We start from the raw sequence: 23,104 nt of genomic DNA on the forward strand, positions 1-23,104 counted from the left end.
CAATTTCTACTTCTTTACAACGGAGCAAGAACTTAGGCACTCATAAAGCAATCCAAATTCAGAATTTTTCTAGGTTTATGATCCCCCCCGCCACAATCTCATTCATACCTAACTCAATAGCTACTAGTCTTTTACAGTTGTTGTTGTTGTTGTTGTTGTTGTTGTTGTTGTTTTACTGTAAGTGCTACACCCAATGTGGGGCTTGAACTTACGACCCTGAGATCAAGAGTCACATGCTCTACCATCTGAGCCAGCCTGGTGTCCCTCCTTTACAGTTGTATTCAAAGCTTTCACAGAAATGATATCTTTTCCTACTCATATTTCATGTTTGTATAAATTCTAATTAAATTACATAATTTGACAGTTACAATGAGTAGAAATAGGTTTTGGAAAAAGTCTACTGGTTACTGATAAGGCTATAACTAAAGTGGTGGGAACAGAAATGCTTGAATGTTTTAAAGAGTAACCAATACACACGGGGAGGTCATGGGCATTGGCAGGGTGTTTTACAAAGAAAACAGGAAACATCAGTGATTATAAAGCCAGAGAAGTGTGATCAAATAAGAGGACTTCTGCTATACTATAATATAGCCAGATGAGGTGCCTTATCTGTTACATACATAAAGAAAAAGAAAAAGCAATCCCTATCAAAATAATATCAGCATTCCTCACAGAGCTAAAACAAACAATCCTTCAATTTGTATGGAACCAGAAGAGACCCCCGAATAGCCAAAGCAATCTTGAAAAAGAAAACTGAAGCTGGAGGCATCACACTCCCAGACTTCAGGATGTATTACAAAGCTGTAATCGTCAAGACAGTGTGGTACTGGCACAAAAACAGACACTCAGATGAATGGAACAGAACAGAGAACCCAGAAATGGATCCACAAACGTACGACCAACTAATCTTTGACAAAGCAGGAAAGAATATCCAATGGAATAAAGACAGTCTCTTCAGCAAATGGTGCTGGGAAAACTGGACAGCGACATGCAGAAGAATGAACCTGGACCACTTTCTTATACCATACACAAAAATAAACTCAAAATGGATGAAAGACCTCAATGTAAGACAGGAAGCCATCAAAATCCTAGGGGAGAAAGCAGACAAAAACCTCTTTGACCTCAGCTGCAGCAACTTCTTACTCAACACGTCTCCAGAGGCAAGGGAAACAAAAGCAAAAATGAACTATTGGGACCTCATCAAAATAAAAAGCTTCTGCACAGCAAAGGAAACAATCAGCAAAACTAAAAGGCAACAATGGAATGGAAGAAGATATTTGCAAAGGACATATCAGATAAAGGGTTAATATCCAAAATCTATAAAGAACTTATCAAACTCAACACCCAAAAAACAAATAATCCAGTGAAGAAATGGGCAAAAGACATGAATAGACACTTCTCCAAAGAAGACATCCAGATGGCGAACAGACACATAAAATGCTCAACACCACTCATCATCAGGGAAATAGAAATCAAAACCACAATGAGATACCACCTCATACCTGTCAGAATAGCTAACATTAGCAACTCAAGCAACAACAGATGTTGGCAAGGATGCAGAGAAAGAAGATCTCTTTTGCACTGCTGGTGGGAGTGCAAACTGGTACAGCCACTCTGGAAAACAGTATGGAGGTTCCTCAAAAAATTAAAAATAGCACTACCCTATGACCCAGCAATTGCACTACTAGGCATTTATCCAAGGGATACAGGTGTGCTGTTTCGAAGGGACACATGCACCCCCATGTTTGTAGCAGTACTGTTGGCAATAGCCAAAGTATGGAAAGAGCCCAAATGTCCATCGACAGATGAACAGATAAAGAAGATGTGGTACATATACATATATATGTGTGTGTGTGTGTGTGTGTGTGTGTGTGTGTGTTTACACACATAATGGAGTATTACTTGGCAATCAAAAAGAAGAAAATCTTGCCATTTGCAACTATGTGGATGGAACTGAAGGGTATTATACTGTGAAATTAGTCAGAGAAGGACAAATATCATATGACTTCACTCATATGAGGAATTTAAGATACTAAGCAGATGAACATAAGGGAAGGGAAGCAAAAAGAATATAAAAACAGGGTGGGGGACAAAACATAAGAGACTCTTAAACATAGAGAACAGAGGGTTACTGGAGGGGTTGTGGTAGGGGGGGATGGGCTAAGTGGGTAAAGGGCATTAAGGAATCTACTCCTGAAATCATTATTGCACACTATATGCTAACTAAATTGGAAGTGAATTAAACAATAAATTTATATACACACACACACATATACATTTATACATGTATATATAAATGTGTATATATATATATTTATACATATATATAAATGTATACATAATGTATACATATACATTTATATATATATAAGTCTATGTAAAAGATGAGAAATTATAAATATTGAAATTAAAGGTTCTATATCATAGCAAATACAAAAAAAGAGAGAATATTCAAAAGGCAGAGCTCGGGGCGCCTGGGTGGCGCAGTCGGTTAAGCATCCGACTTCAGCCAGGTCACGATCTCGCGGTCCGTGAGTTCGAGCCCCGCGTCGGGCTCTGGGCTGATGGCTCAGAGCCTGGAGCCTGTTTCCGATTCTGTGTCTCCCCCTCTCTCTGCCCCTCCCCCGTTCATGCTCTGTTTCTCTCTGTCCCAAAAATAAATAAACGTTGAAAAAAAAAAAAAAAAGGCAGAGCTCCTAAGAGACTTCAGGGTGAAAAGAGACTTTTGTTTTAAATTTTTTAAATAGAGAAATTACAACTAACCACAGGCAACATACTGACTAGAGAATAACAGGAAAACTCGGGCAGAGCTGCTGTGAGTACATATACATGCAAGTGTGTACAGACAGGGAATCAAAAGTTAGCCAGGTGGAGAGAGCAGGAGGTACGCATTACTGTCAGATGTTATACTAATGTGCCCATTTTTCTTTTTTCTTCATGTACGTATACATGTATGTGTGCATACACACACATACGTATGTTTATACGCATATATGCATACGTAGATATCATACAACAGAATCTGCGTTCTGTGTGCTTTCCATGGTTCTATCATGTTTCTGACACCTATATGTACCTTTTCTAGAAAGCTAATACAGGGCTAGGCATGAATCTTTCCCATAGCTCTCCAAGTAACCCACAAGATATTCTACTTTTCTGTCACAGCTTTGACTGTGGACATTTATCTGAACTTCATCCTTAGACTTTGCAAGGCCTCGGGCAGATGGTCATCCAGCCCATTTGAGCACTTTGGTTTCTAGAGCTCCCTAAACCCAGCAGCAGTCTACTGTGTTGTCAGACCACCTGAGCTGTAGAAAGTTCTTCCCTATATTGGGCCAAAATGTGCCTCCTGTGACTTGTTCCTGTTCACCTCAGCTCTGTCCTCTGCTCAATGCCCCCTCCAATGTGGCAGCGTACAAATACTTGATGATAATTACCAAGTCCTAACTCTCCTCCCATCCAGGCTACACGTCCCCAGTTCCCCCACCTGTCCTGTTTGAAGGAGCCATCGGCACGCCCCCCCATACGATGAAATGAAACAGGAAGCGAACACTCACCACACTTCACCATCCCGACCTCATAGCACTTCCGAAGTCGGCAGGCCTGGCAGCTTTTGCGCCTGTTCTTATCTATCGTGCACTGATTTGTCGCTGGGCAAATATAATCGTTATGTCCTACAACGGAGGAAAAAAACAAAACAAAACAAAACAAAACAGGCAGGCTATTGTTACAATATTTTGATTACATGTCTTCCTGGTCAACAACACTGATAATGCTACCCAGCTGAGAGGTAGGGGGCATCTTCTTAACGATAGGTATAGGTACAAAGGCCAAAGTTCAGCATCATAAGCACCTTATTAGTGAGTATAGAAAATCCAGGAATATCTCCATATCCTACTCTTTGACCAATAGGCTATTCTCTGCATGTTCTTAGAATTCTCAAGAGATGCATTAGAAATATTCTCCTTTGGTTTCAATTAGCAATAATCGTGCCTCGGATAAACCTCATTGGCTACAATTCTGCCACTGTGAAAAGCTGAAATATTCTCCTTTGGACAGGGAAAGTAAGACAGTCGTCTGAAATTGGTTCTGCAAATCACAGAACACCTCAAGGATAGTACTTGCGTATCAGGCCACCAAATTCAATTGCTTACATTCTTTTATACATATCCCTCTTTGGGATTTAGCATGATTTTTTTTTTTTTACTTTTTAAAATGTTTATTTATTTTTGAGACAGCGCATGAGAGGGGGAGGCGCAGAGAGAGAGAGGGAGACACAGAATCCAAAGCAGGCTCCAGGTTCTGAGTTGTTCACATAGAGCCGGACCCAGAGCTCAAACCCACAAGCTGTGAGATCATGACCGAGCCAAAGTCAGCCGCTCAACCCACTGAGCCACCCAGGCGCCCCTTATGGGAATTCATAGTCAAATAAGAGAGCGAAACTAATCACTAAGGGGATAATGAAATTAGCAAACTGAAGAACCAAAAAAACTGCCACTTGAGGCTGGCTGTGGTTATTGTTCTCAGTTGCCACTGCCTCCCGCGGCCCTGTGACCCTGCAGTGCACTAGAGCAGCCAAAGTGTGCTCGCCTACCAACTGACGTTGAGTGTGGCCATGAAACTTGCTTTAGCCAATAGTATGTAAGTAGATGGGATATTCCAACAGTCTGGCTTGGCCGCTGGAGCCAAGAAGAGGCCCTTTGAAAAAAAGGAAATGCCTCGGGTAGTTGCTGGTCCAAGGAGAATAAGGAAATGTGCAGACTGAACTCCACCCAGAGTTCAGAGCTGAGCCTTGCGAAACAGATGCACCCTACCCGACCCCTAGAGCAAAAAGACATTGTTCCACGATTGCACCAAAATCGAATTTTATAATTCTCTCCCACTTTAGGTAGATTCCAGTAACACTTGTTCAACCAAACACAAATTGAAATTCAGTTGCCTGTGGCTTTACCACCATTTCCTGAGCCAGCCTGGGGTAGCAGCAACGGCAGAGACTACAGCTCTCGAAGAGATGCAAACGCCCTCTCAAGCGACCTTCATCCCGGCCACACACAGGAAGCCTGGCTCACCAACCTTCTGACAACGTACTGATTCCCAGATACTTTATCAACATTTCATTGAATCCCATAACTTCCCTATAAAGAGCTATCATCCCCATTCTATAAAAGAAAACATGTAACTTCAGTCGAATCATCTTAAGGTTATGGTTTTAGTATTCTGTGATGCGTAATAAATTTCTACAAACTTACACACTTAAAACCAAACCCACTTATCTCGTTTCCACGAGTCAAGAATCCAGGCACAGCTTACTCTAGTCAGGGTTTCAAAAGGCTGCAATCAAGGTGTTGGCTGGGCTGTGGTTTCATATGAAGCTCAGCATCCCCTTCCAAGCTCATATAAGGTGTTTGCAGAATCAGCCATTTGCAGCTGTGGGGCTGAAGTTCTCATTCACTTGCTGGCTGTCAGCAGGATGCTGTTGCCAACTCATAGAGGAACCAGTTCCCTGTCCAAAAGCAGTTCACAGCACGATGTCTGCTTTCTTCCAGGCCAGGGGGGGCACATCTCTGACTTCCCATGTGTCTCTCCACTCCAGTATGATGGAGTCTTACATAATTATAGCATAATCACGAGACTCCCCCATCACCACTTGCCATATCAGGTAACCTAACCAAGGAAGCAACTCTCATATTTACAGGTTCCACACACACGCAAGAGTAGGAGGCAATATGAGGTATGGCATAAATCTTTTTTAAAGGAACAGATAATTACTTGTTATTGCTTTTATGATCACTTAAAACATTAAAAAATAAATTATATGCTAAAAGTCAAGATACATTCCCAATTAGAAATTTTCAATTGTCCGCTAAAACATAATCTTTTATGGCTAGAAGGTAAATGTAACCCCACAGTACTTTCCATAGAGGTATCAATCTTTTAAGGACCTTCTAAGAACTCAAAGAATAATACATGATGTCATCCTTTTTGGTTTTATAGAGGTTTACAATAAGCATTTAAGGGACAATGAAAGGTTCACTTTTTTACCTCATTTTAAAAGACCTTTTTACTTAAAAACAATGAGAAAGCATAGTAATATGAACACACTAAATAAAAATAGCCTTGGGGCGCCTGGGTGGCTCAGTTGGTTAAACATCCGACTTCGGCTCAGGTCACGATCTCGCGGTCCGTGAGTTCGAGCCCCGTGTCGGGCTCTGGGCTGATGGCTCAGAGCCTGGTGCCTGCTTCCGATTCTGTGTCTCCCTCTCTCTCTGCCCCTCCCCCGTTCATGCTCTGTCTCTCTCTGTCTCAAAAATAAATAAAACGTTCAAAAAAAAAAATAGCCTAGAAAATGTCTTATACAAGAAGGCCAGGGTAATTGAATTCACTTCTGGCAAAAAAGGGAAAAAAAAGTCCTTAAACTATACGAACTACCTCACATATTAAAATGGTTTTCTCAGGGCGCCTGGATGGCTCAGTTGGTTGAGCGTCCAACTCTTGATTTCAGCTCAGGTCATGATCTCACGGTCGTGACACTGAGCCCTGCATCAGACTCCATGCTGAGTGTGGAGCCTGCTTAAGATTCTCTCTCTCCCTTTCCCTCTAACCGTCTCCCCTACTCACGTTCTCTCTCCCTCTCCAACAAAATTAAATAAAATAGTTTTCTTGTTTCATGCAACAACCTGAGAGGCATGCTATTCCATACTAACAGAACTGACAGAAAAGTTCAAAGCAGAATAGGTAGCTAATTCTTAAAGATATAAAGCTTTATAGCAAAATGTGCTTTTTATAATCTGTATACAGGTAAAAGGTTATCTGTATACTCTACAAAATTATTGAGTCTGAATACCTGTCATCATTCAAATCCATAGCACAGAGGGGAGAGACAGCACTGGACTGAGATCAGAAGATCTGAGTTTAAGCTCAGTTCAGCTTCCCGATTTTGTCATTTCAACGATAGAGCAATGTTTATCATCCGCACCCTCCCTGGCACGCTTATCCCTCAACAGCAGGAATCAACCTTGTGTTTTGTTCCCTCAGGACATCCTTTGTGGCTTCAAGGCCAAATGAATCCCAAGTAATGGAATATGTGCCTCCAAGATAAGGAATCTGCTGTATAACCTACCAGCTGTCAGAGTTTCCCATTGAAAGCTCAGACTCCAAAGTTGTAAGAAACAAAGAATTAAAGATCTTTGAGCAGCACTCAAAAAGATTTTAACTTTCAAAAGACAATGATAAAAGGTTCATATGAATATCAAAATGAAAGTGAATAGAATAGTATTACTATTATATATGGACATAAAAGAAATAGCCCAAAAGAATGAAATTTACAGAAATACCTCTGAGAAATGTATTATATATATGTGTGTGTAACAAAACTGTATACGAGATATAAAAGACCTAAATAAATGGAGACATATTCTTGATGTGAAGACTATTAAAAAGATTTATTCCATAATAATTCTTAGGTTTAACAAAGTCTCCACTTTTCTTAACATTATGGATGGGAGGACACTTAATAAAATTATTTTAATATTCCTATGTATGAAGAAACCAAGGAAAATAGCCAGAATACTTTTAAAACAGGAGATATTTATACTGGCTTGTATTAAAATGCATTATAAAATTATACTAAAAAAAAGAAAACTGTAATAGTTAAAATAATGTGGTGGTACTTCTATAAGAATGAAGCACTAGACAATAGAACAGAATAAAACATTAGTATATAAAAGACCTTAATAGGTCATAGAGAGAGAGAAAAAAAATCAATGAACACATGAAAAGATGCTCAAAATCATTACTAATCAGGGAAACACAAATTAAAACCACAATGAGACACAACTGTATACCCAATAGCTGACAATATCAAGTTTTTACAAGGATGTAGACCAACTGGAAGTCTCATAGTCTGTTGTTGAGAATACAAAATGTTTCAACCACTTTGGAAAGCAGTTTGTTAGGTTCTTATAAAATTAAACATACACTCATCATACAAGCAGCAATTCTACTCCTAGGTATTTACCCAAGAGAAACAAAAACTTTGGTCTAGAGAAAGGAAGATGCATGAATATTCACTGAAGTTTCATTCAAAATAGCCTAATACTAGAAACAACCCAGATGAATACATAACCCGTGGTACATCTAAATACTGGAATAATCCCCAGTAACAAAGAGGAATGAACTACTGTACATGAAACACAGATAAATCCTAAAAGCATCATGATAAATGAAAGAAATGATACACAGATGATTACATACTTTACGATTCAATTATAGGGCATTCTAGCAAAAGGCAAAACTATAGGGACAGAAAATAGATCGATGGTTACAGGGCCTTGGGAGGTTGGGGGACAATTGGCCGCAATGGGCCTAAGGGAACTTTTTGGGCTGATGGCAACATTCCATATCTTTTTTTTTTTTTTTAATTTTTTTTTCAACGTTTATTTATTTTTGGGACAGAGAGAGACAGAGCATGAATGGGGGAGGGGCAGAGAGAGAGGGAGACACAGAATCGGAAACAGGCTCCAGGCTCTGAGCCATCAGCCCAGAGCCTGACGCAGGGCTCGAACTCACGGACCGTGAGATCGTGACCTGAGCTGAAGTCGGACGCTTAACCGACTGCGCCACCCAGGCGCCCCAACATTCCATATCTTAATTATGGTGGTGGTTAAATGACCACATGCATTTTCAAAATTCATAAAACTATACAAATAAAATAGGGGAATTTTATTATATGTAAATTGTATCTCAAATTCAACTAAAAAAAATAACCTCCCATATTTAAAAAAATCAATGAAAATAAAGTTATTTAATAAAACAATGTGAAGAAAATTGACTAAGATAAGTACATTTAATTTTTTTTCCTTTTTTTAGCTTATTTTATTGAAGTATAATTAACATACAATGCTATATTAGTTTCAGGTGTATAACTTTTTTTTTTTTTTTCCAACCGGAAGACTGGTTTATTTGGGAATAAAAGAGAATTAGAACCCAGAACAAACAAGCTGTGGTAAGACCACAGGCATGGCTGGGAAACAAAAGCTCAAGTGTATAACATTTTGATTCAACAATTCTATACATTACTCAGTGCCCGCCATGTAAGTGTAGTCACCATCTGTCACCTTACAACATTATTACAGTGTTATTAATTATATTCCCTATGCTATATTTTTCACCTGTGACTACTTTATTTTAAAATGATCTTTTTTTTTTACGTTTCTTTATTTTGAGAGAGAGAAAGAGAGAGCATAAGCAGGGGAGGGGCAGAGAGAGAGGAGAGAGAGAGAGGATCCCAAGCAGGCTCCACACTGCCAGCACAGAGCCTGACATGGGGCTCAAACTCATGAACCATGAGATCAAGAGTCGGATGCTTAACTGAGTCACCCAGGCGCCCCATCTGTGACTATTTTATAATTGGAAGTTTGTACCTCTTAATTCCCTTTATTTCACCCATCCCCCACTACACCCCCTTCTGGTAACCACCAGTTTGTTCTCTGTATTTGAAAGTCTGTTTTTTTGTTTCTTTGCTCATTTGTTTTATTTTTAGATTCTACATGTAAGTGAAATCACATGGTATTTGCCTGTGTCTGACTTATTTCATTTAGCATTATACCTTCTAGATCCATCCATGTTGTCACAAATAGCAAGATCTCATCCTTTTTAATGGCTGAGTAATATTTCTCTCTCCCTCTCTCTCTCTCTCTTTCTCTCTCTTACTCTGTGTGTGTGTAACTTCTTCATCCATTCATCTATTGATGGACATCTAGATTGCTACCATATCTTGGCTATTGTAAGTAATGCTGTAATAAACACAGGGTGCATTATCCCTTTTTGAATTAGTTTTAGTTTTCTTTGGTTAAATATCCAATAATGGACTTATTAGATCTTTTGGTAATTCTATTTTTAATGTATTGAGGAACCTCCTTATTGTTTTCCACAATGGCTGTACCAGTTTATATTCTCACCAACAGTACATGATGGTTCCCTTTTCTCTACACTTGTTATTTCTTGTGTGTGTGTGTGTGTGTGTGTGTGTGTGTGTGTGTGTGTGTGTTTTAATTTTAGCCATTCTGACTGACTTATTTCAGCCATATCTGATTGTGGTTTTGATTTGTATTTCCCTGATGATTAGTGCTGCCGAATATCTTTTCATGTGTGTATTGACCATTTGTATGTCTTCTTTGGAAACATTTCTATTTAAGTTCTCTGCCCATTTTTCAATTGGATTACTATTATTTTTGTGTTGAGTTGTAGAAGTTCTATATATGTTTTGGATATTAACCACTTATTGGATATATCATTGCAAATACCTCCTCCCATTCAGCAGACTGACTTTTTCTTTTGTTGATGGTTTCCTTTACTGTGCACAGGCTTATGATTTGGGTCTAGTCCCAATAGTTTATTTTTGCTTTTGTTTCCCTTGCCTCAGGAGACATATCTAGAAAAACGTTGCTAAGGCTGAGGTCAGATTACTGCCTATATTTTCTTCGAGGAGTTTTATGGTTTTCTGTCTCGCACACATTAGGTCCTTAATCCATTTTGAGTTTATTTTTGTATGTGGTGTAAGCAAGTGATCCAGTTTCATTCTGTTGCATGCAGCTGTCCAGTTGTCCCAGCACCATTTATTGAGGAGAATGTTCTCTCCCCGTTGTACATTGTTGCCTCTTTTGTCAAGGATTCATTGATCTTATAATCATGGGTTTATTTCTGGGTTCTCTATTCTGTTCCATTAATCTGTGTGTCTGTTTTTGTGCCAGTACCACACTGTTTTGATTACCATAGGTAAGTAGTATGTATCTTGAAATCGGGCATTGTGATACCTCCAGCTTTGGTCTCCTTTCTCAAGATTGCTTTTGTTATTCAGGATCTTTCATACAAATTTCAGTGTTGTTTGTTCTAGTTCTGTGAAAAGTGCTGTTGGTATTTTGATAGGGAATCGATTGATTACTTTGGTTAGTATGGACACTTTAACAATGTTTGTTCTTCCAGTCCATTGGCATGGAATCTCTTTCCATTTGTTCATGTCATCTTCAATTTCTTTCATCAGTGTTTTATAGTTTTCAGAGTATAGGTCTTTCACCTTCTTGGTTAAGTTTATTCCTAGGTATTTTACTATTTTGGGTGCAGTTGTAAATGGAATGGTTTTCTTAATTTCTCTTTCTGCTATTTAGTAGTGTATAGAAAAACAACACATTTCTGTATATTAATTTTGTATCCCCAACTTTACTGAGTTTATTTCATTTATCAGTTCTAATGGTTTTTGGTGGAAACTTTTGGGTTTTCTATGTATAATATCATGTCATCTGCAAGTAGTGAAAGTTTTATTTTTTCCTTACCGATTTGGATGCTTTTTATTCTTTTCTTGTGTGATTGCTTTAGCAAGGACTTCCAGTACTACACTGAATAAAAATGGGGAGAGTGGTCATCCTTGTCTTGTTCCTGATCTTAGAAGAAAAGCTCTCAGTTTTTCACCACCAAGCATGATGTTAACTGTGGGTTTTTCAAATACGGTCTTTATTACGATGAGATATGCTCTAAACCTTCTTTGTTGAGAGTGTTTATCATGAATTGGGGCTCCTGGGTGGCGCAGTCGGTTAAGCGTCCGGCTTCGGCCAGGTCACGATCTCGCGGTCCGGGAGTTCGAGCCCCGCGTCGGGCTCTGGGCGGACGGCTCGGAGCCTGGAGCCTGTTTCCGATTCTGTGTCTCCCTCTCTCTCTCTGCCCCTCCCCCGTTCATGCTCTGTCTCTCTCTGTCCCAAAAATAAATAAACGTTGAGAGTGTTTATCATGAATAATGATAATATGATAAATACATTTCATTCTTATTCAATATACAAAAAGAATTGAGTGTCCATTCTTGGTTGCTGCACCACATTTTATATCAGGGGATGTGAAAAATGTGGAGTCCAAAAAAAATGATCATTTATACGTTAAGCAATTGTAAGGGCACAGAGCACTACCTCTTTCCCTTCTGCACACTTAGAGTGTGACATTCCTTTCACCTTTCCCAATAGTTTCTTGACCCATGTGGTAGGAAGGAATGATATATGGAAAGCAGAGCAAACTCCCTTATCATTGTAATCAGCCATAGTCTAAGGGTTCCAAGATATTTCAGGTAGAGATTTTTTTTCCCAACAGCAAATAAAAAGGATCTTTTTCAAAGGATATAGTTAGTTGTATCAGGTCAAGATTTCCTTAAGGAATAACATGCTGGAATCTCAACAAGATAGAGAACTGTCATCATATCAAGAGTTCAGTTCTGAATTTTAGATATCTGAATTGTTTTTACTATATAGTAGGGAAGTGGACCTGGCCTTATAATCTACTACTGCAATTATCATAAATAAAAATATCTAAGCACTAAATATGTTAAATACAGAATGAAAAGCTTGGTGTATAAAAGCAATTATAAATAAGCAAACAATACAATTTATGTTTTGATAATTCGATGACATATGCTTTCTTTATCTGTGATGCTTTCTTCTTTGAATGAGAAAATTAAGTTTGGAAATGGCAGAGGGCCCTCATCCACCCAACTATGAAGATTTTTTTTTTAATTTTTTTTTAACGTTTATTTATTTTTGAGACAGAGAGAGACAGAGCATGAACGGGGGAGGGTCAGAGAGAGGGAGACACAGAATCGGAAACAGGCTCCAGGCTCTGAGCTGTCAGCACAGAGCCCGACACGGGGCTCGTACTCACGGACCACGAGATCATGACCTGAGCCGAAGTCGGCCACTTAATGGACTGAGCCACCCAGGCGCCCCCACCCAACTATGAAGATTTTAAAGGAAGTAGATTTAAATGAGATTAGGATTAGAAGGAAAATACAAAGAAAAGGTAAAGGATGTTGATATCTCAATGTAGAAGAGATAGGGAACAACTAGAATATCCTAAATTTGCATGATGTTCATACATGACCAAATATTTTCACATAACCAACTCCATTTCATTTTTAGAATAACTTTGTAAGTATCTCCATTTCACAGAGGAGGAAACAGACTAGAAGGTAAAGTCATAGAGCTACTAAATGGAGGAGTCAGGACAAATAGGTGGCCATCTATACAGCAGGATGAATTTCAGGGGATCTACAGGAAGGTAACTCTTTACCACTAAATTCTACCCTTCGCCCCCTCTAGATTTGATCAGGAGCCATCCTACCATCATGACTTTTAAACATGCCAAATGTTAAACATAAGTCAAAGGAAGAAACAATCTTTGGAATTCCTAATAAGCACATTTTTTCCAAGCTTTTTCTTCACAAGGGTTATAACTAGGGATTTCTGGGGTAGATGGTGGAATAGGAGGATCCTAAGCTCACCTTGTCCCAAGGATACAACTAGATAACACCCACATCAGTGTTAATAATACAGAAAATGACCCAAAGACTGTCAGAACAGACTCTCCACAGATAAATGTAGAGAAAAGGCCACAATGAAGAGGGTAGGAAGGGTGGAACGGTAGTCAGGAGCTAAACAGACCTGTGGGACTGTCCACAGCAGGGGAAGGACCCACTGGCTGGGAGTGGGGAGAAAAACAGACTATCATACCAGGCACCCCAAGTACGGAATGCACACAGGTAAGACAAATCCCCATTAACATTTGGCTTTGAAAAACAGAGGGGGGTAATTTCATGAGTTCTTACAATCAGGGGGGCTTAACAGATGGAACTTTAAAAATCAGCGCACTTGACTCTGAGAGCTGGGAAGGCAACAGGAAATGGAGACCCTGCCCTTAAAGAAACAGCACAACAAACAGCCCCATGGAGGTACAGCATAGAAGCAGCTATTTGAAAAATGCCTGGGGTATATGAAAGGGAGATTGTTTACTAATCTCAGAGTGTGTGCTAGAGTGGCAGGAATCATTGGGAGATTGTTCCAGGAACAAAGGAGCTGGTGGGTGCCATTCCCCTCCCCCACACCCCAGCCTAGACACACAGACACCTGCAAAAACCAGCACAGTCCCAATACCCTCTATATAACTTGCTAACAGCAGGCCTGCCATGCTCCATGTTCTCCTGCAGACTTGCCCTCTCTAATACGCCCTTGGCCAGAGCCCATCCAAAGAGCTGTCACAAGCCTGACAGCATACAAGCAGCCCTGAGAGGGGCCAGCACCATTCCAAAGTGACTCCTGACCTGGGTAGAGGGAAAGATCACCACACCAGTCCAATTGTGGCCCCAGCAGTGGGTTGGAGGCAGACATCTGGTCTTAACTCCTGGCCCCACCCACCAACAAAAGCTTCTCAAAGGACAACTCATGAAAAGTGCCCTGTAGTTCAGTGCTACCACATCTCTGGCAAATGCCTGGTCTGACTCAGTTCAAGCCAAGGTGGCCCCAGATTGGCTCTCTAACAACAAAGGGACCCAACTCAGCCCACAATAGGCAAAGAGAGCCATTGCAGACAACAGGACTGCCAAAGCACCTTGGCCACTATATAGTGGGTGCACACAACACACAGAGGTGACATCCTTGAAGACCTAGGTGTGGTGAACAGAAGACATTGCACCACAGGGCACTAGAGGACCTCTTGTTCATAAAGCCAGTACTTTCAAGAGCAGGAGACGTAGACTTTCCTGACACATAGAAATAGACACAGAGAGTTAGACAAAATGAGGAGACAGAGGAATAAGGTCTCAAATGAAAGAAGAGGACAAAATCATAGCAAGAGACCTAAATAAAACAGAGATAAGTAACATGCCTGATAGAGAATTTAAAGTAATGGTCATAAAGATACTCACTGGACTGGAGAAAAGAGTAGAGGACCTCAGTTAAACTCTTATCAAAGAAATAGAAAACATAAAAAAGAACCAATCAGAGATGAAAAGTTCAATAGCTGAAATTAAAAATACACTAGAGGCTGGGACACCTGGGTGACTCAGTCTGTTAGGCATCCAACTTCGGCTCAGGTCATGATCTCGCAGTTCATAAGTTCAAGCCCCATGTGGGCTCTGTGCTGACAGCTCAGAGCCTGAAGCCTGCTTTGGATTCTGTCTCCCTCTCTTTCTCTGCCTCTCTCTCTTTCTCAAAAATAAATAAACATTAAAAACTTAAAACACACACACACACACACACACACACACACACACACACACACACTAGAGGGAATAAATAGCAGACTAGAGGAAGCAGAAGAATGGATCAGCAACCTGAAGGACAGAGTAATGGGGAGGAATCAAGCTGAATAGGAGAGAGAAAAAAAATAAAGAATGAAACTAGATTTAGTGAACTGAACAACACCATCAAGCATAATAACATTTGAATTATAGGGATCCCAGAAGGAAGAGAGAGAAAAGGAGACAGAAATTTTGTTTGAAGAAATAATAGCTGAAAACTTCCTACATCTGGAGAAGGAAATAGAAATCCAGATCTAGGAGGCCCACAGAGACCCCAACAAAATCAACCCAAGGAGGGCCACACCAAGACACATAATAATTAAAATGGCAAAAAGTAGTGATAAAGAGAGAAATTTAAAATTCTGAGAAAACAGATACATAAAAGAGAAACCCCCATAAGGCTGTTAACTGATTTTTCAGCAGAAACTCTGCATGATATACTCAAAGTGCTGAAAGAAAAAAAAAAACAAAACCCTGCAACCAAGAAGACTCTATCCAGCAAGGCTGTCATTCAGAATAGAAAGGGAGAAAAAGTGAGGCACCTGGGTGGCCCAGTCGGTTAAGCAGCTGACTTTTGATCTCGGCTCGGGTCATGATCTCATGGTTTGTAAGTTCGAGTCCTGCATCAGGCTCTGCACTGACAGTACTGAGCCTGCCTGGGACTCTCTCTCTCTCTCTCTCTCCCTCTCTCTCTGCCCCTCCCCTACTCTCTCTCTCGACATCTCTCTCTCTCTCAAAAAAAAAATAATAATAATAATAATAATAAAATAAACTTAGAGATTCCCAGACACAAAAGTTAAAGGAATTCATGACTACTAAAGCAGCCCTATGAGAAATGTTGAAGGGGACTCTTTGAGTGGAAAAGAAAGACCATAAGCAGAAGAAAAGTGGGAAGCACAAAAGCAGTAAAATTAAATATATCTATAAAAACCAGTCAAGGAATTCACAAAATAAAAGGATGTAACGTATGACACAGTAGATTTAAAACACAGCAGGGGAGGGGAGTGGAGGGAGGAGTAAAGAATGGGTTCAAACTTAAGAGACCATCAACTTAAGGGGCACCTGGGTGGCTCAGTCGGTTAAGCTGAGTCCGACTTTCAGCTCAGGTCATGATCTCACAGTTTGTGAGACCAAGCTCCGCATCGGGCTCTGTGCTGACAGCTCAGAGCCTGGAGCCTGCTTCCGATTCTGGGCCTCCCTCTCTCTCTGCCCCTCCCCCACTCATGCCCTGTCTCTCTGTCTCTCAAGAATAAATAAGACATTTTAAAAAACATTAAAGACAAGAGAGACCATCAACTTAACATAAAGTACCATATGCATAAGATGTTACATACAAACCTCATGGTAACCACAGATCAAAAACCAGTAACAGATACATAAGAGTGGTAACTAGGCCTCTCTTCCCAAGAAAATGGTGATGGGTGATGGTGGGAAGAGATCCGTTCAAGTTCTGGGGCTCTGCGGTAGAGATCCAGAATTAAAGATAAGGGGCTCTATGCTTGAAACATCCTACTCCACCATTCGCCCCATCCCCCAACACACACGAGCCTCTCAACTGCTGTACTTTGTGTACCAAACAGGCCAACGGTGAAACTTCTGCCAGGTCATCTGCAGAGTTATTTGAAAGCAAAAGCGGAAAACTACAGAAGCAGCTAACAATACTCTTGTACCTTGAATGCTTCTTTTAAAAAAGGCCTTACATCCTTCACACGACCAGACTCCATAGTGATATCCAGATGCGTAATCGCTGCAGACCGCACAGAAGTGGGCATCTCTCTTTGAACTTGGACTAGTAACAGGGCTGGCACAACTGCTCCCACTAACCTTCCTTTTCAGTGTCTCTCTGGGGGCAAAGAAAATATTCATTATAACACAGCATTAAGGGGAAAAGATGGACTTTCTAGAAAAAAAAAATATAGCACGAACACTGCCTAATTTACCTCTGCCCTCCAGAGCTCACAATAAATAAGTTCCAGGAAATCTGATCAAGCACGACCTTTGTTGCTGATATCATGAGATCCAGAAAGAGTCACACTGTTGGGAATGACTGATGTTTGAAGGTAGTTAGGTGAGCCTATGCCCATCCATGCAATGCTGAGGGTCACTAGTAACTATAGACGGCTGGTTGTAGCCATCAGATTGCACATCTCTGAGTGTAATAAGTGACCAGAACAAGTCTTACCCACAGGTCTGAACTACAAGCAGGGTGTGCAGTGGCCTTCCATAATTGCTAATTCATCAACACTGCAAGGATGGACCTAATCTCACCTAACCATTTTCAAGTATCAGTCATTCCTAAGTGGTGCTAAATAGCCCTTCAGAGTTCCCATTTAAATGGGCAACAAAAACTTTCATTCTGCAATTTAAGATGAAGGTCTAGAGTGAAAATAACGGTAAGAGGAGTAGACTTTAAGTGACATCGAAGTGAACGCTATACTCTGGTTTAGAGAGAGAGAGAAGGGGTAGGGAAGAGTAGAGAAGGGTGGAGAAGGGCCGGGAAGGGCAGGGAAGGACAGGAAAAGGCAGGGAGAAGAAAAAGAGAGAAAGGAGAAGAGAGGGGGAGAAAGTGCACACACGCTGGTGCTCAGAGAAGTTTCTGAAGGAAGCAGGTGTGCAGTGCTGGGGAGAAAGGCAGTGGCTTCCACAGAGGAAGGGACAGCCCATGAAGGCAGTATTAGCGGACACTAAATGCATACCCGGCTAGTTCCTAATCGTGCTAAGCCATGTTTCTTTTGGAAAGGAAATGTCAGAGATATAATTGATTTATAAATGAAGATAATTATACTACGGGTTAATTTACCCTATATTAGAACTCTGATTAGATCTCATGATCAGAAACAAAATATTTCTTCCCTTAAAGGCTGAGTGAAAAACAGGACTTTGAAAGAGTTGTCTACATGGGGCGCCTGGGTGGCTCAGTCGGTTGAGTTTCTGACTTCGGCTCAGGTCATGATCTCACAGTTCATGGGTTCGAGTCCCGTGTCGGGCTCTGTGCTGACAGCTCAGAGCCTGGAGCCTGCTTTGGATTCTGTGTCTCCCTCTCTCTCTGCCCCTCCCCCACTCGCACTCTGTTTCCCTCTGTCTCAGAAATAAATAAACATTAAAAAAAAGTTATCTACAATGTTTATATTCTCTTTTACCCACAAAGATTTTAAAAAGGAGAAAAATAAAATTACAGTGTAACATAGCTTTCTCAAAGTGTTAGGACAGCATTTGAAAGTAACAAATTTCAATACCCAACATGCAAGAACTTAATACTTTGGTTATTTTAGAAATTTATCTCCCCCTCATCCTTCTCCCTACCCGACCTCTTCCCTCCATAGCTGTAATTATCATTAAATACATTACAAATTAAATGGAAATAACCCACGTTACCTTGCATTTAAGAGTACAGATACTCTTTTTAACTTCAAGAAATTGCAACTAAAGTCTACATTTAGTTTCCCATCAATCTTTATGAAATGCTATTTTAGTTCACTGTCAAAAACTTGTGCCAATCATTGCCTGTCTTTTCAGGCTTCATGTGTCCAGTCCATTTCATTGAAGCAGTAACACTTCCCCAGTTGCTTTTCTCTTGGACACAATGTGCCATGAACACTCAACTGTGATTTCACTACAAGATAAGAAGCATCTAACTTGAAAAGAAAGTAAAATTTTCTTTTTTTTACTTTTTATTTTTTTGAGAGTGTGCAAACAGGGGAGGGGCAGAGGGAGAGAGAGGGAGAAAGAAAATCCCAAGCAGGCTCTGTCAGAGCAGAGCCCCATGCAGGGTTCGATCCCAGGAACTGTGAGATTGTCACCTGAGCCGAAATCAAGAGTCAGAGGTTCAACCGACAGCCCCCCAGGCACCCCTAAAAATTTCTTTTTCAAACCCAAGTCACTTCATCAACAGAAAAGCGATTTTTTATTTCAAACTCTAATGTCTAAAAACCGTAGTCATGATAGTGAATTTTCCCCAGAACCCAGATCTACAAGCTTACTTTTTAAATGAGGATTAGAAGAGAATAGATATTCTAGAATTCAGAATATATGTGTTAGGTGCTCTTAGTAATCTATGTGATGAAGAAAGACCTGGAGTAATGCATATCTTTCTTCTCACTAAATCATAAAGTGATTTGAATAATGCCCCTGAAGTACAATTCAGAATAAAGACTGGACTTACCTGTGTACAGGTAAGGTGGGTTCTAGTGACCTTGCTTCACACCAAGGACTCTTTTGAGGTTCTGCATACAGAAGCGACGACTGGCAATGGATCGCTAAGGGAGAGAGGTGTCCAGGGGTTGGCCACAACACATTTGGGCTTGTGGTCTGTCGACCAGGTCCACCTTCGGAGTTACTGGCACTGCTGGGAATACCGTAATTCATCACAGTAGGGCTATAGAATGTCATGGCTGAATATTCATGGCGGCTCTCCACGTAGGAGGACGGTATATATATGGGGCCATGCTCCAGGGGTAGGATGGGTTGACTGCAGTTGTAGGAGGCAGGAGAGTTAAGGCTAGATGGTGAGTTTTTGATATCCATGTCTTGAATAGGTAACAGCTGAGGAAACTCTTTGTGAGAAGAGGCACAAAGGGACATTATAAGTTTCTCAAAGACTCGGGGGCTGTAGAGAAAAACAGAAGACATTTCTAAATTAGAGCTATAGGCCTAACTATTAAAAATGTCCACACATATTTCTTACTTACACACACACAGCTTAGAAACACATCCTGAAAGACAGACAAAAAAAAAAAAAAAAATACTAACCTCAGGGGGCAGGAACTCTCATTTGCTACTTTATTCACTTTTTTTTTATCACTTTTGTTGTTGTTAGCTCCAAGAATTTTTTTAACCACAAGAATTTATTATAAATACTTTTTAAAATTAAAAAATGCAGGATTAAATTAAAATCCCAAGGGTTTTTTCCCCCCTTCTGGAACTAGGTAAGTGTATTTAAAAATTCTTATCGAAAAATAAACGAGAATTGCCAAGAAACCTCGAAAGAGCAGGTCAATGGGCCTGGATAGCAGTAACAGATATTCAAACACACAATGAATCAGTCACCAGTAATAAACACAAGGAACAGACAGGCCACTGCACTCGTGTCAGTTAATAATTTATCGCTTCTCAGGTTCAGTATATGGCCCATGGGAAGCGCTGGAGTGGCTTAACCTGTTTAAAGTGAGCACAATGCTAACCTTTCTCAGTAGAGGGCGCTGCACGGACACCGCAGGCGCAAGAAGCGGCTGTGACTTCTGACACCGGCAGAGGGCGGCAGTATGAGGGTGAGAACAACCAGGGGAGACTGGCCCTGTGGCGGGTCCTTTCCACAGTCACCTGTCCAGACTGTGGCCTGAGGAGTCACAAAGAAGTCGTTCCTTGTACAAACCTCCTCACCTCCTGCTACCTGCATGCTGTAAAGGCCTTCTGTCCTGTGCAGCCACCCAGACTCCCGGGGCACAACCACGCAACGGGCTGCTGATCGCCCCGCCCCCGCCCCCCCACTGCACCCTGGTTAGCGGCCCACCCACCCTTCCTGAAGAGATCTGAACCCCTCCAAATTGGTTCTTCCCTGGATGCTCTCCCTTACCCCTACGGAACCGCATAGAGTTACTTATTATATTTAATCTCTTATCATAGTTATTCTTTATATCAATCCTCCTCTGTTGGGGGCGCCTTGGTGGCGCAGTCGGTTAAGCGCCCGCGTTAGGCTCAGGTCATGATCTCGCAGTTCATGAGTTCGAGCCCCGCACCTGGCTCTGCGGTGACAGCTCAGGGCCTGACGCCTGCTTCAGATTCTGTGTCTCCCTCTCTCTCTGCCCCTCCCCTGCTCATGCTCTCTGTGTCTCAAAAATAAATAAATGTTAGAAAATTTGTAAAAGAAAAATTCTCCTGTGTTGAAACCTATAGTTTCAACCCCCTGATCGGCCGCAGGCTGCTACATAACAGAATAGAAAATCCCAAAATAGAAAATTCAAAAACTCCGAAGTTTTTGGAAAGTTGGCATATGGTAAAGGTCTCTGATAGTTTACATCACAAAGAAAACATTGGACAGTAGAATTGCCATTGGAAAAAGAACACATGCCAGAATCAACTCCAAAGGGCTCAGAGATCCAAATGTTAAAAGAGAAAGGCAACCAGGAGTGAGGGGAAGGAGAGCGGACCACACAGGTGCTAGAGACAAACACAGAAAAATCGCTTTATAACATGGGTGTGGGAAAAACCTTCACTATGGCTTAAAATCCACAGGCAATAAAAAGATGACCAATAAATTCAGGAGAGAAAAGTAAATCTTTGTACATCATAAAAACACCATAAGCAAAGCCAAAAGCCTAATGACAAATGGGTGGGGGGCGGGGGAAAAACTCTCAACTTCTATCAGAAATAAGGGGCTCAGGGCGCCTGGGTGGCTCAGTGCGTTAGGTGTCTGACTTCATCTCAGGTCATGATCTTGCAATTCATGGGTTCGGGCCCTGCATCGGGCTCTGGGCTGACAGCTCAGAGCCTGGAGCCTTCAGATTCTGTGTCTCCCTCTCTCTCAGCCCCTCCCCTGCTTGCACTTTCTCTGTCTCTCAAAAATGAATAAACATTAAAAAAATTAAAAGAAATAGGGAGCTAATTTCCCTAGTATATAGAGAACTTTAAAGTGAAAAAAAGATAAAAAAAATTCTTTAAACAGGCAAAAGACACTGAACACAGAAAAGGGAAGGCAAATGGCCCTTCAAATGCAAAGAAAGATGCTCAATTCCATTCATAAAGATTAAAACTACACCAAGACACCATTTCTCACTTATCACGTTTGGCAAAAATTCCAATGTTTGACCTCCCCTCCCTGGCGAGGCTGTGGAAAAACAGAGACTTTCTCTGACGTTGTCGGTGGGAATGCAAAATGGCACAACCTCCATGGATATCGGGCATTATACAGAGAGAACTCATGCTTTACCTTTGGACTATGAATCCAGAAAAAGGGAAAAAAGAATCATCGGCTACCATTGCAAGTGATTGTTACATCAGTCCCTCACTCTGAAAAGTAGTAATTAAGGGAAAGAAATTAAGCCTGTACCCTGCCTTTTTGAGAGGATCCATAGTTCATGCCACACTTGAGGGCAAGCTCTTCTTTACAAGAGAATGCCACCCACTAAATAGTTTAGAAATAAAATATTTGGATGGCTAAATCGGATATAGAAACCAAGTAAAAACGTTAACAGTTACTGAGTCTAGATGGTGGACATTCATTATACCAGTCTTTCACCTCTTCTTGAAGTTCAAAAGTTTTCACAAGAAGCTATGGAGGAAAGACACAAAAAAAATACAATTACAAATGGAAACCTTTAATAATAAAAGCTTAGAATAGGGGGGCCTGGGTGGCTCAGTCATTTAAGCATCCGACTCTTAACTTCAGCTCAGGTCATGATCTCACGTTTGTGAGTTTGAGCCCCGCATGGACACTGTGCTGATGGCACAGAGCCTGCTTGGGATTCTGTCCCCACCCCCCACCGCTTGCCCTCTGTCTCCCTCAAAATAAATAAAAATAAACTTTAAAAAAATACTAGGATAATTGGAATAATATAATCTGGGAAGGGGAAAAACGACCACTAATAACTAGACTGGTTGAGAGAGATCGTGAAGTAAACAAGCTTGCCTGGAGAAGCTCTCCATCTCCATCTCTCCATCTCCATCTACTTTCTCCTGACCTTTTCACTTGAATGCCCATTTCATTTGTCCTCAAAACAATATACGTATGGTGGTTTTAAAACATGTCCACAAATTCTTCAACATTCCTCCCTTCAAAAGGTGGAGTCTAACCTCCCCTTGAGTATGTGCTAGATTTGTGACTCTTTTTTTTTTAAAGTTTATTGACTTGAGAGAGACAGAGACAGTGTGAGTGGGAGAGGGACAGAGAGGGGCGGGGGGAGAGAGAGAATCCCAAGCAGGCTCTGCACTGCCGGCACGGAGCTCGATGTGGGGCTCGAACCCATGAACTGAGAGATCATGGCCCGAGAGGAAACCAAG

The 23,104-nt window shown here is 41.0% G+C and overlaps 1 protein-coding gene and 1 pseudogene across 2 annotated transcripts in view; both read right to left on the bottom strand.

The window, feature by feature from the left end:
- ESR2 (estrogen receptor 2) overlaps nt 1–19,648 on the bottom strand; it is a 59,968-nt gene extending 40,320 nt beyond the window's left edge. The window contains exons 1-3 of one of the 2 annotated variants that reach the window (XM_047864652.1): nt 19,272–19,648; nt 16,780–16,952; nt 3,558–3,674 (exon numbers count right to left, since the gene is read on the bottom strand). In XM_047864652.1, the coding sequence (XP_047720608.1) occupies nt 3,558–3,674; nt 16,780–16,952; nt 19,272–19,633 (652 nt within the window). In that variant the 5' untranslated portion in view covers nt 19,634–19,648. The remainder of the gene's footprint in view (nt 1–3,557; nt 3,675–16,779; nt 16,953–19,271) is intronic. The other variant, XM_047864653.1, reaches the window with a different exon arrangement.
- On the bottom strand, nt 3,916–4,038 carry LOC125169118 (uncharacterized; annotated as a pseudogene).
- Nucleotides 19,649–23,104: the final 3,456 nt, after the last annotated feature.

The sequence above is a fragment of the Prionailurus viverrinus genome, chromosome B3 (assembly GCF_022837055.1).
Source record: "Prionailurus viverrinus isolate Anna chromosome B3, UM_Priviv_1.0, whole genome shotgun sequence".
NCBI lineage: Eukaryota > Metazoa > Chordata > Mammalia > Carnivora > Felidae > Prionailurus > Prionailurus viverrinus.